Here is a 12387-nt window from a genome sequence, read left to right as displayed (position 1 = left end):
GCCCAAACTCACTCACACAAGTGCAGAGAGCCCCATCCTGTTCCTCCCCTCCAGCCGATCAGAATGGTGGTTCTCTGGTGAAAACACGTATGCCCTCGATCTCCACATCCATAAGCGCACCCACATTCACAGCCCCCTTGAATGTGGCTTCTAAACCTGCTTAATATCCATGCCTGGACCCGGGGTCCTTTAACTGGTATGCAGGTCACCTCCTACTTGCCAGATAGAGCAACGTGATGCTTGCTAGCAAAACAGATGCATACGCTCACACACTCATCACATAAGCACTCCCACAATCACAGATCCCTTGAATATTACCATGGGCTCTCAGCTCTCAGTCTGCCTAATATCCATGCCTGGACCCTGGCCTCCCTTACCCCAACCACTGGCTCAGACCAAGTCCTCCAGATGTGGAAATGTTTCCTCCAACTCACCAGCTAGTTCAGCTTGAAGTCTGCTAGTGAATTATACGTATACACACAGAGGATTAAATTCACTGAAGAAATATAAACACACCCAGGTCTCTCCAGTTGCTGGCACTTAGATCTCTTACACATCCACACACAACCTGATCCCTCCAATTGCTGCCACCCAGACCTACAGACCTGGTGCCCATGGCCTCTTCTCCAGTTGCTGGCACTCAGACCTTTCAACACACATACAGCGCAAATGCACCAGTCCCTCTGGTCACTGGTGTTTAGACCTACAAGCCCTACAGCCCAAGTCCCATGGTCCACAGTCCCTCCAGTTAGTTACTGCATGCCAATCCTTCCATGTGCTAGTACCTAGACCTACAAGCCCTAACACCTGTGATCTCCTCTGTTCATTGGCATACAGATCTCTTTTCAGGGCAGTCTCTCCAGTTGCTGACACCGTCTTCCCACACTAGCTCCTCTCTGATCCACCGTGATCCTTCCCCTTTTCTTTGAATCCTTTGGCCCTTCCCCTAAACACCCCATAGTCATTTTTACATGAGTCCACAAGCCTCTTCTGATAGCTGATATCCCAATCAGCCTCCAGTATCCCATAATACTCATGTTAATCATGTTTCCCCCTTCCTATCAGTAAAAAATTGTTCTTCACATTGACATTCTTGAAGGCTCTGCCTGAGTAGTTCCTTTAACGGACCATCAGTCAGTGGCTGAAGTGTTCTGGGTCCTCATTATTGTTTCTGTTGTGAATTCCTCATTAATGTTTGTGTGTCTGTGTGGCTAATTTACCACTTTCATCATTACTTGTGAGTAGATCACAACCAAATAACTCAATGAACCACATGCTCCCACACTCCACATACCCTCACACGACTGACTGACAGCTGTTGCATGACTCAGAACCACTGGGTACCCCACGATTACAGGGTCCAGCTCCCTTTTATTATAGACATCTGTATCACGATAAGATAGCAAACCTAGACTTCACTGTGTTGATTGAAAGTCAGGGTGCAGTTTTACACATTTTCTTCATGTTCAAGGTAGACTTAAAGGACAGGGCAGGCACATCACACAACATATTTCCATTTTTCTCCACTGCATAGTGATATACAACACTGTCGGACACTTCACTGACTTTAGCACAGTATTTTACTTTACAAAACTTTATTGTGATGGTTGAGACAAAAATAATACAAATAATGATGATGTCATTGTGGTTTTCCAGTGATGTTCATCTTGTGTCATTGATGCTTGTTTGCATTATCTTCAGAAGGATGTTTTATTCTAAATGGGAAGAACAAAAAAATACCAAACCCACATTTTAAAAGTGTGTAGGGAAGGGAAGTATGTGTATAATGTAAGAGCGTTACTTGCAAAGAAACCAAAATTATTTATTGGAAAGTCATAAAGTAACAGTGTCAAGTATCTGGCATTGCACAGAAGTACTGGACCTCAACAGGATATCATACAAAGAATATTAGTACAAAATTAAAAATGGAACTCTGCTGTCTGGAAGGCCATTCCTCCTCAATTTGCTTACAAAATTTCTCCTGGGCCTTGTGAGTCCCTCTAAGCTATGTCACTCTTGCTATTTCCAAGTTTAAGTCTCTATTTAAACTAAGAGTCCATGTGCCTCGGACTTTGTGAAATTTCCTATCAAAACCTGCCCAAATGCTGCTGCTATTCACTACATGGCCTTTCTGATCCATTCATTCAGATAATTTTAACCTGCTGTCTTCTTTTACCTCTCCCTAAGTCATTATTTCCATGGCTGATTTGTTCCTTGCATAAAAAATGGCTATTGAATAGGGAATTTTTAGATTTGCTTTTCGTTTTGACATTTTGGGTTGGGTTTTTTAGCACCATATCCAGGTGTTTTAAGGGGAGATCTTTAGTAGAAAATGCAGTAATAGATGAGCAGAAAACACAGTTTAGTTACAAATTGAAAATGAGCCCCTTTATTCTCCCACTCAATGTAGGCTACCATTGGGGCACTAAGATTGGGGGGGAGTGGAGGAGGAGAGCAGGTTTGGAATGAAGTGGCTTTTTGGTGTTTAATAAATTAGAAGCACTTAATGGAGCTCTTTAATTCCTAAGCTGGAGTCTTCAGACTTCAAAAATGTGACATCTTCCGATTTATTTGTTACTGAATTTGATTGTTACTTTTTAGCAAATATAGAGAGATACATGTATGTGTGTACATATTTGTTGAAAGAGGCAAAATACTTACTACTTCTAGAGTCAGGCTCTCCATATCTTCCTTTCCTTGGCTGTATTTCTTTTTAAGGCACACTGCAGTTGTGATAGTGACAATAAGCATTACAACAAACACAGCTATGGTTGAAGAAACAACTATTACAGTATTTTCGTGAGTGGAGCCTCTCCTTTCACACTTTTCTCCCATGTACCACCAGTTGTCACCGGCTGGACATCTAGAAAGTAAAAGAACAAACATGCGCTATCACCTAAAGATTAAAGGCATGAAAAGGTCTACTTAAGAAAAATGGCATCTCTGATGTACTGTTTCTATATCCCAAGGCATAATGAAGTTATCTTAAAATGGACTTCCATTTTAAAGTTGTCTTGAGTGGACCACTGTCCTTACACATCCAGATGTGCTTCTTTCAGCTTCCTGCTCTTTTACAGGTCATGTCTTTACAGAGAGCCTTTGCCAGAAATCCCAAGTGCTATTCTGATCCTTTTGACTGCTTAACGCTTGGCTGCAGCTGATCTATAGAGCTGCTGCTACAGAATGGTTGTCTTTTGCTACCAATAGAGATGCTGTCTGGATCAGTCAGTTCACTTATCTGCTGCTTTTTCCTTGGAGTTTATAGCACTTCTGTTGATAGAAAACTCACTTTCTGCTGCATGAAACTGATACCTGTCACTAGGACCACTGTCATGTAATATTTGCTTCAACTATTACTAATTAGCCTTGTATCCTGATGCAGTTCTGCCTTTTGTCATGCTCAGCTTTTACACAAAGCTCTTCTATCTTCTTCACTCAGTCAATTTAAAAAATCCTTTATAAGGAGTTGAATAAGCTCCTAGGGCAAGTAGTCCAGAAGCTTTACACTACTGTTTTTATCCAATCAAGCCACATTTACCACCCTCCAGAAAACTTCATCCACCTGTTTCCTCATGTGTGCTTTGCTTTTAATTCTAAGCTCACCTTATGCAGCAGTGCGAACCTGTGAGATAAATGGGATGGAGGCCACAGGCCAGACTCTCAAGGCACCTCTGACCAGACAGCAGCTGAACCAAAGTTCAGGTGCAGGAATTCCCCGGGTCGAGGACTGAGCCAGCCGAAGGTGTTCCCACCATATTCCCCTTTCCCTGCTCAGTGCTTCTCCGCTAGTAGATGTGCTATATTCTGATCAGACCTTCTCATTGCCAGAAGGGGCTTATTGTCAAATTTAAAGAACTTGTATGAGCTGCCTCTGCCCTCCCCCAAGAAGACAGTAAGAAAAGAAATTAAGATCCTAGCAGCTGCCTGGTTTTAGGACTAAAAACAACCTCCAGGCCTTGATTCCTTCACCTTATTCAGCATCACAATCAGGTCTGAACCTTTTTATAGTGAGCATATGAGGGTCCCAATGATCTAACTGAAAAAAAATATATGTGCAGTACCGCTGAACACATACCTGTCCCTATCTTTCTAACCCTGGTTGTTTCTTATGTATTGTTTTTCTAGTTCCTAAGCCATTTACTCAGAACTACCCTCAACCCTGAAAATGAGTCCATTTGCAGTGCGCTGCAAAGGTACTGACCATCGGGGGACTTAATGTGATCCAGCTTAAACAGAGTTCTGTATCACATTCCCCCTCGTTTCCCAATACAAAATCGGAGCGGAAACTGACTGCTCGTCACACACTTCTCTAGGATGGAAAGTAGGTTACATAGGCACTAGAGCTTCAAATAGTCCAGAGATGTCAGAAAATAAATGTTCTCCTTCCATAATTTCGAAATCAGGCATAACATTCAGCTTAACTTTTTTTTGTCTTCTTGGAACAGCTTCATGACATTTACTCATATTTGTGACCTGCTTCTGATGGGTTGCACAAGAATTGTTTCTTAAAAGGTTTCTAAATGGAGAGATATAACATTTAATGAATCGTCCTGAGTCTTGTTGCTCTCAGCATTTAGGTGTTTGCCTCACAGCACTCCCCCAGTCTACCTGCCCTGGCACAGCATCACATAAGGTTACTATCTTCAGCCTTAAAGCTTGTTTGAGAGCTGGAACAATGCTAGTCAGCCAGGTGGGTTACATAAATCTATCCACAGAGAATTAAATAAAAGTTGTTATTAATTTTCTTGCAGAGCAAACAATCTTTTTAGTCCTCAGCCTTCATTGCTGGTTTCAAAGGCAAGCAACTACACTCTGGTAATTCATGGTCATAATTTGCACTACATGATATTTCTGAATCAAATTCTAAAATTTCTGTGCTGCTTCCTGCCTGAGAAGTATTAAACATTTTGCCTACTGATATAAATGCTCTTTTGTTTCAACTGCATTTATATTTAACTCTTCTAAATTTTGCTATAGGGACTTCTAAGGAGATGCACAGTCCATTTTATAACATTGGACTAATACATTACTGAAAATGATAAACATGTTTAAAATATAATTTACAGAAAAGTCAAGCAGAGTACTTCAAAATGGTCAAATGCTGAGGTTAGGAGCTTTGTTGCCCAAACTGATCATAAGTTTAGTCTTGCAGTAGCCATTGGAAATATTTGCCTTAATCAGCTATAGTCTTTCCTCTCGTTAGGAACAAAGATTTATTCTACTAGAAACTTTCATTACTCATCCTGAAATTGCATTTGAGAGTGAATAAAGACAGTTACCTGCACACTGATACTCTATCTACTATAATGCAGACTCCATCATTTTCACAAGGGTTGTCTGGGCAGTAGTTGGGAACCTCCATCTCTGGCTTTTCGGTCAGGGTGACAGAGGCTGTTGTGATAGGTGTTGTGGTGGTGGTAGACCTAGTGGTAGGCTTGGTGTTGGCACTGGGCGTACTCACAACAAAGGTGGGTGCAACACTTGGCTGAGTTGATAGTAGGTGTGATATATCTGCATGATAAAACCACAAGAAATAAGGTCTTTACGTCCTGTTATTTTTCCTCTTATTCTAATGATAAGTTCTAATAGTAAAGAGCAAAGAGCCTGTCCACAAGTATAATGGATAAATAGTCTGGTTTACCTTTCAGGAGCATGATGTATTTTGGAAATGTCCTTTAGATTTTTTCAGAAATAGGCAATTTTATTCAAAGTACTCTATTCAAAATAATTTGCACAGGATTAGCATCACTTTATATACCTTCACATGAGATAAAGGAATTATACAGTGCATGTACCTATCCACAAATTTATTCAAACATATGATCTGACTTTAGATACATGCATAGTTCCAAAACTGCTCATCTGCTAAGTACATCATGTGTATTTATATCTACAGCACTAGTGACTTAGTAAGTATGTGACACTCCATGTTTACTGTATCGTAAAGAATATCAGCTATATTTACATACCTTCCATTGTTAAAAGAATATAAACACTGTCTTCTTTAATAAAGTTGCGGCTTCTAAGTCTCTGATGAGTTAAAAATGTACTCGTTCCACTTCCTGGACCTCTCATGAATCTGGTTCCATTGGGAAAAGTTGCTACGGATCCCACTTTATCTGGCCTATCCCAAAAATAATTTGATGAGGAATCTGGGGAAAAAAACCCAAAGCAAGCAACTGAATGTGAGTGTGGGACCACTCTGAATTTCTTTCTCAATAGGGTTCCTTCCTCTCAACAACAAAGACAGACCGCGTCCTACTTTGCCTGCTTCTGCTTAGTTGCTCATGGATTTCATGAATATGGAGAAGACAATAAATTACCTGAAATTCAAAGAGTAGGAGCAGTGCTGAACCTGCCTACAATATTTGCAGATTTTTTTGCCTGAGATTCCATAATGATGAGATGCACAAGATAACGGAGATCTTCAATGGCTTGGTTTAGCCTGAGGTATTGAGAAAAGAGCCTGCTGGAGATGAGGTTACTGGAGAGCTAGTTGACAACCTGTTGTACTGTCTTTTTAGTTCTTTTAAAGCACAGTGGGCAAGCAGATGAATAGCACATGAATCATATGTAAAATGAATTAATTCGGTGCTTCTCAAAAAAGAGGCATCTCTTGATGTGGATGTAGGGCACAGGGTACTTGAACAACCCGAATTGTCACAGGCCATTGATGTCCCCTCTATCAAACCTTCTTCTAAATCTCAAAGCTGAGCCTGGTTGCCTATGGAAGTATCTGACAGAGGGAGAAGAAACTGCCTGCTCCAACACCTCTGCTGGTTAGAGAAAGGATAGGAGTTTCAAGGCTTCTCTTGGGAATCTGGGGCTACTAGCAATATATGAATAAACGAGGGAGAAGGAGCAGAGTGCCAACAGACTGCACGTCCACAGGGTCAGGGAAGGAAAAGGGCTGAGCACTGTGGCCATAATAGCAGAGAGCACAGGGAAAATATCAACCATCTATGGAGGACCTGGTGTGATGCACCTTTCATTTACAGGGGAGACAATTTAGTCTTTCTAGATTACCCACATTGTTTTCATGTAGAGACAGTGTCACAGAAAAATGAATGTAAATCATAAATTTTAAAAATAATACTGTGAATTAGACATTTTTGTGCCTTCCTTCCTTGACTAATGTTATGGTCTGAAAGCCCAGGAAACTAATTCAGTGGTGAAGGTGGTTTCTTTTGACAAAACCCTTATATTGATGCAGAAAGTCATTTTGGCTTAAATCCAAACTTTATCCAATGATGAATATAGGGGGTTTCTCTAATATCTCTCTTTATAGAGATTCCTACCATTTCTCAGAGTTACATCTTTACCTCAACTGCCTCCTTTCCAAGTTATTGTGGACAATTGCTCCTTATCTTCTCATACCTTGAACGAGTACAGATTACATAATATGAATCAGTACTTTGAGCAGCTGGAGATTTGCGCTGACACCACTGTACCTTTTACAAGAAGGGAGGGGATTTAATAGCTGCACTTTTATCTGGTTTGAACTCTGCATATTGTTAATTCAGTATTTTTCCTTTCAAGCTTCCTGGAAAACTTCCATTCTCATTAAAGCAGATATAAATGCATTTTCACAGAGCATATGAAAGAAATTTTAGGAGTGGATCATCCACCTGTTTCTTATGCAAATCAACTTTGAAATCCATGGTCCCAGCTTAACCTACTTGTATGTTCAATTTTTTTCTTTTCTGTGGATCATTTATATCGTTGCTGTAAACAAATGAAACATTCCAGAAGCTAAAGAAACCTGCACTAATGTACACAAACAGAAAATTTGACTCCTTATCTTTTGGCTGAATAGCGCGTCTGATTTTAACTAACCTGATAATTTCAGAGGGTCAGTTGTTATACTTCTTTGGTTTGACATCCGTTGTCGAATATCGGGATGCTGGTCAAGCAGAGTCATGGTACCTTGTTGCCATGCACAGGGCCATTGCAATTGGTCATCATTTGCTCCAGAAATCAAGTACAAGTACATTGCTAAATTAAATGGGTTATTGGCGGTACCATTTACAAACAAGCTGACCTGAAAAGCATATCCTTTACTAGAGTAAAAAGGTGGACTGTATATTCTTCCTGCTGTCCCTGCTGGACTTGTATTGAGGAGATGTGTGAAATTTCTGATATGCCAGACGTGGTGGGGACACTGAGTCTCTGACAAGTTGATGTCATCAATAGAGAGGCCTCCCTTTGATAAGCCACTTCCTCTCATGCCTTGAAACACAACCCGGAATTTACTTGTGACACTCAAAGAAACGTGATGGAGCTGCCAGTAACTCGCAGGTGAACCTGAAAAACAAGGGTAGGGATTTCTGAGTAAGCAATAGAGTCAAACACTGCACAGGTCTACAGATCCTATATCAACACTATGTAAGAATTTCTCATTTCCACTGGTACTGACATGATGGAATATTTCTCCTGTAGATGTTACATTTTCACTGCAAGATCATATTTTCTCAGTGCAGTTTTTCAACAGATTTAATATGCATAGCAGCTCTTTGAGTGAAAACAGTGTTAATGGTTTTTAAGACTGCTTTTTCTTTTATAGTTTTAAAGAACACTGCATTAAACTAATATAAATGTTGTGATAATTAAATACACAAAGATGGCTGTCACCTCTATTATTAAAAAGAAAAAAAAATCAGACAAAAGTATATTCAAATAACCAAGTAACAACATGTCTCAACAAAAAAATGCTACAGAGGATTCTGGGAGCCTAGAACTACAAGATTTGTATATTTAAAAGGCTTGTTGGAAGTTTGCCTATGCAGAAGCACTATTCACCCATCAAATGATTAATGGTACTAAGTTCAAATTAAAGCCAGTCGTTTGCAAAACCTACTTCATGTGATAAAAACTCACTGCAAGGCTGATGTTGCATCCAAAAGTGCCTGCACTAGCAAATTCCACTTGACTCCAAGAGCAGTGTACGCAAAAGCAGATACTTCTGCACAGCGGCCTCGTAAGGCAGGTGAAGGTAAGACAACCTTCGTTAACAGTGTGTGCAGCAAAACAGTTTCTTTTGCTGCCTGGTTTATGTTCACCAGCATGGAAGACCAGACTTTCAACTGCATTTATGGAATAAGCGGTGCCAATCCCAGGTACAGAATTCACGCTTCACTCCCCTAATGATTCTAAACACAACACAATGGATCTCAGATATAAGTCTTAATTTCTTGCCATTCTTCATTACCGTTATAATTAGGAGGGAAAAAAATAAACCCAGAAACAAGAACAAAACCACCCCACTGGTTTCCATTCAATTGCCTTCTGCATAAACTAAAGGCTTTTTGAACTGCACAGATGATATGCAAGACTGGGGTTTCTGACTCACGTTCAACGAGCAGATCAGCTCCTGTGCTGTAAAATGTCCCGCTCCCACAGCCTCCCCTGCTCCCAGCTGAAGGCAGCTACAGCTGCCACAGTCCAGCAGAAAGGATTCAGGGCTTGTCCCTCAGCCTCTTGAGCATGGGGGTTCAGTGCAAACCCATGAGCAGCTCAGCCAGCACGTTAGATCATGGCTGGAAAGGGCTGTAGTGTCACTGTTTCTTCCAGTTTGTTGACTGCACTGGTGAGGGTAACTTCTCACATGAGAGAAGTGAAACAGCTTGGGGAAAAACTAATCTTAAACCATTCCTGAAAGTTTTACCAGAGATTGTCAAAGTAGGGTGCCCATTTGGACACACATACGAGATCAGAGACTTAAAAGGAAATTATGGACTTGAGAAAGCAGGAATGGGAGATGGGACCTAATATACATGAAAGAGCATTTGTGAAGAAGGCTGAAGTGTGGAGAAATTAATCTTGGCTTCAAAGTAGGGTTCAAAAGGGTTTGGAGGGCTCAGACTGATCGGAAATCTACATCTGCCTCAGCAGCCCTGATATGTTAAGGATTCCTGACGGCACACAGGGATGATGAAAGCATCAGGGTGAAGAAAAGAGTGGAAAAAAAGAAAAGAAAAACAGGCGTGAGCAGTAGCTGAGCCTAAAGGGACAAAAAGAGGCAGAAGAGTGGACTTGATACCTATTTAGCAAAAGAACTTGCTCAGACCCTTATGTAACCACAAGATTGAACTAGTTGTAGCTGTAAAGGAGACCAAGTAATAGTTAAATATTTGAGAAAGTAATTTAATCATAAGATACCTTTGGCAATTCTAGCTTAAAGAGGTCTTGTCCATTAACTGACCTCAGTTGCTCATTCTGTAGGCTATAGGCTCCTAAAACCACAGAACTTAATTTTCTTCAAACTACCACTCAAATCATGATCTGCTGCCCATGTATTTCAGTTAAGTCATTTCAAACCTTGTTTAAAAAGTAAGCTAAATTTTATTTATCTTTTTTAAACTTATATGTTAGGTATTCTGGGGAATGAACTTACACTTTCCATTTCTTTATTATTACTTTCTTATTCATTGTAATTTACTCTAATGACCAACTTCATCTGTTGCTATTGATACCAGCAATTCTAGAACAGTTAAAACGACTACTCATGGATTTTTAGCTATTTTGGTGAGAAAACTATATTGATAACCTAAGAGTCTGTAATTTGTGGTAATTGATTATATTCTAGGAAAATGGCTGACTGAGGATCCATCAAGCACAATTTCACCAGCAGAGAATCAATTACGTAGTTAGAGAAGAAGCCAAACAATAACCCTAGGACATGAGTCACTTTGCTACAGTGTTTTCCCCCAGTACTTTGAAAAGGATATTGCATATAGATTAAACCAAAATGCAGTTTTATTCCATACCTTTTATCTCTTCAATGAGTCTCAAAGTACCATTTGGATGGGCTGAAGTATACTCCCTGACCCAGACATACAGCCGGTCGCTTTCATGACCGCTGTTATAGAAATAGAATTGTAAGCACTGAAAGCCCCTTTTGGGATACAGAATTCGGCTCTCCAGGATAGCTATGCTTCCCTCTGCTCCAGCACTGGTGTTGAAATGCATGAAGTAGCCAGAATCTGTCAAAAGTCAATGAGAAATGAACAGTAAAGGAGAGAGAAAACAAAATTTTCCTGGCGTACTCGTATTCTTAACACTGAACTGTAGTAACACTAGGAGACATGGTCAAGTCAGGGTAAGGTAGTTCCTGTACAAATCCTCAGACTGAGGACCGTTACCTGTTCACATTGTCCCAAGGCAGAACTGTTCTTCTTGCAGCTCTTCTCCTCATTTGGCGCTCTCTAGCAATTTGTACTCAAAAGCATGGGCTTGTTCTCTTTACCCTGTGCTAGTAATTCACAGTTGACTCTCTCTCTGGAGGACTGGTTTAAGCTCCTGAACTCATGCAATTTTCTCTGACAGGTTCAGACACAACTCACTGTATTCTCAATTAATTGTTCACCTGAGCCCTCATAATATACATAATTTCTAAATCCCAATCATTTCCAAAGACTTACTGAGCAATTATTCAGAAAAGCAGCAGTCTTTCTGGTGTGCCTGTACTATAGATTAGAAAATGTTATATAGTTCTCGTATCAGGATGTGACACTAAAACTAGAAAACAGATCAAAAGAGATAAGGACATTCAATCTTCTCAAATAAGGAGAAAATCGAACGTATCACATGATGTCCCTAAGTATGTAGATTTATGTTGCTTCGTTAAAAAATAAACTGTAATTTGTCAACAGATAAAAAGAGAACAAGGCCAAGATCGAAGTCAACTTGCATGCCTCTGCAGAAAATACTTCCCAGAGAGATAAGAACAGTTTTTTCCTCATACCTTTGCATTCTCCCATATTAGTGTGATCAGTATTTGGCCCAGCAGGAACCTGAGACAAACGCTGCCAATCACTGTTATCATCTGAACTTTGAATCATGCCACATATATTTTCAAGTTCAAAACTGCATGTATCCATGAAACTTAGGGAGGAGGCTATAACATTAAAAAAAAAACAACAAAAACTCTATTACATGACATACATTTTAATCATTTTAATTCTGAATGTCCAAAGCCAAGAGCAGAGAAAACTAAATGCAGACACCAAATAATCAGTGGCTTCAAATACCATCAATATTCATAGGTATGATGTTCAGAAACTGAAAGCATTTGGCGATTAACACTGACATTAATAAGATGTCATCAGGACCACTTTGGGCACTTAGCAAGCACAGGAGGGTGCCAGCTAATTATCATATCACATCTTTTATTTATAAAAGGAACACTAATACCAGCCCCAACCCACCAACCTTCACATAGTCAAGAGGTCCTGAGACTTCCCACTCATTCCTCTGCTTTCTTTGGGCCAGTCCACACATGGCCACAGATTTTGATAAAAGTTCACTAACATATCAGTTGGAGTGCTTACTCTGAAATATGGTAGAGCAGAAGTTATTTCACTGCAATAAGCAAACCTTGATTTTCAA

The 12387-nt window shown here is 40.1% G+C and overlaps 1 protein-coding gene across 1 annotated transcript in view; it reads right to left on the bottom strand.

The window, feature by feature from the left end:
• Positions 1-1605: 1605 nt before the first annotated feature.
• MEP1B (meprin A subunit beta) overlaps positions 1606-12387 on the bottom strand; it is a 31948-nt gene continuing 21166 nt past the window's right edge. Inside the window, exons 9-15 of the mRNA XM_069778624.1 lie at positions 11744-11896; positions 10767-10982; positions 7837-8304; positions 5970-6152; positions 5280-5511; positions 2662-2863; positions 1606-1715 (exon numbers count right to left, since the gene is read on the bottom strand). Coding sequence (XP_069634725.1) covers positions 1698-1715; positions 2662-2863; positions 5280-5511; positions 5970-6152; positions 7837-8304; positions 10767-10982; positions 11744-11896 — 1472 coding nt within the window. The 3' untranslated portion in view covers positions 1606-1697. The remainder of the gene's footprint in view (positions 1716-2661; positions 2864-5279; positions 5512-5969; positions 6153-7836; positions 8305-10766; positions 10983-11743; positions 11897-12387) is intronic.

Source organism: Haliaeetus albicilla, chromosome 3 (assembly GCF_947461875.1).
Source record: "Haliaeetus albicilla chromosome 3, bHalAlb1.1, whole genome shotgun sequence".
Lineage (NCBI taxonomy): Eukaryota > Metazoa > Chordata > Aves > Accipitriformes > Accipitridae > Haliaeetus > Haliaeetus albicilla.
The sequence above is the reverse complement of the archived record's forward strand: the minus strand, read 5'-3'. Positions and strand labels throughout refer to the sequence as shown.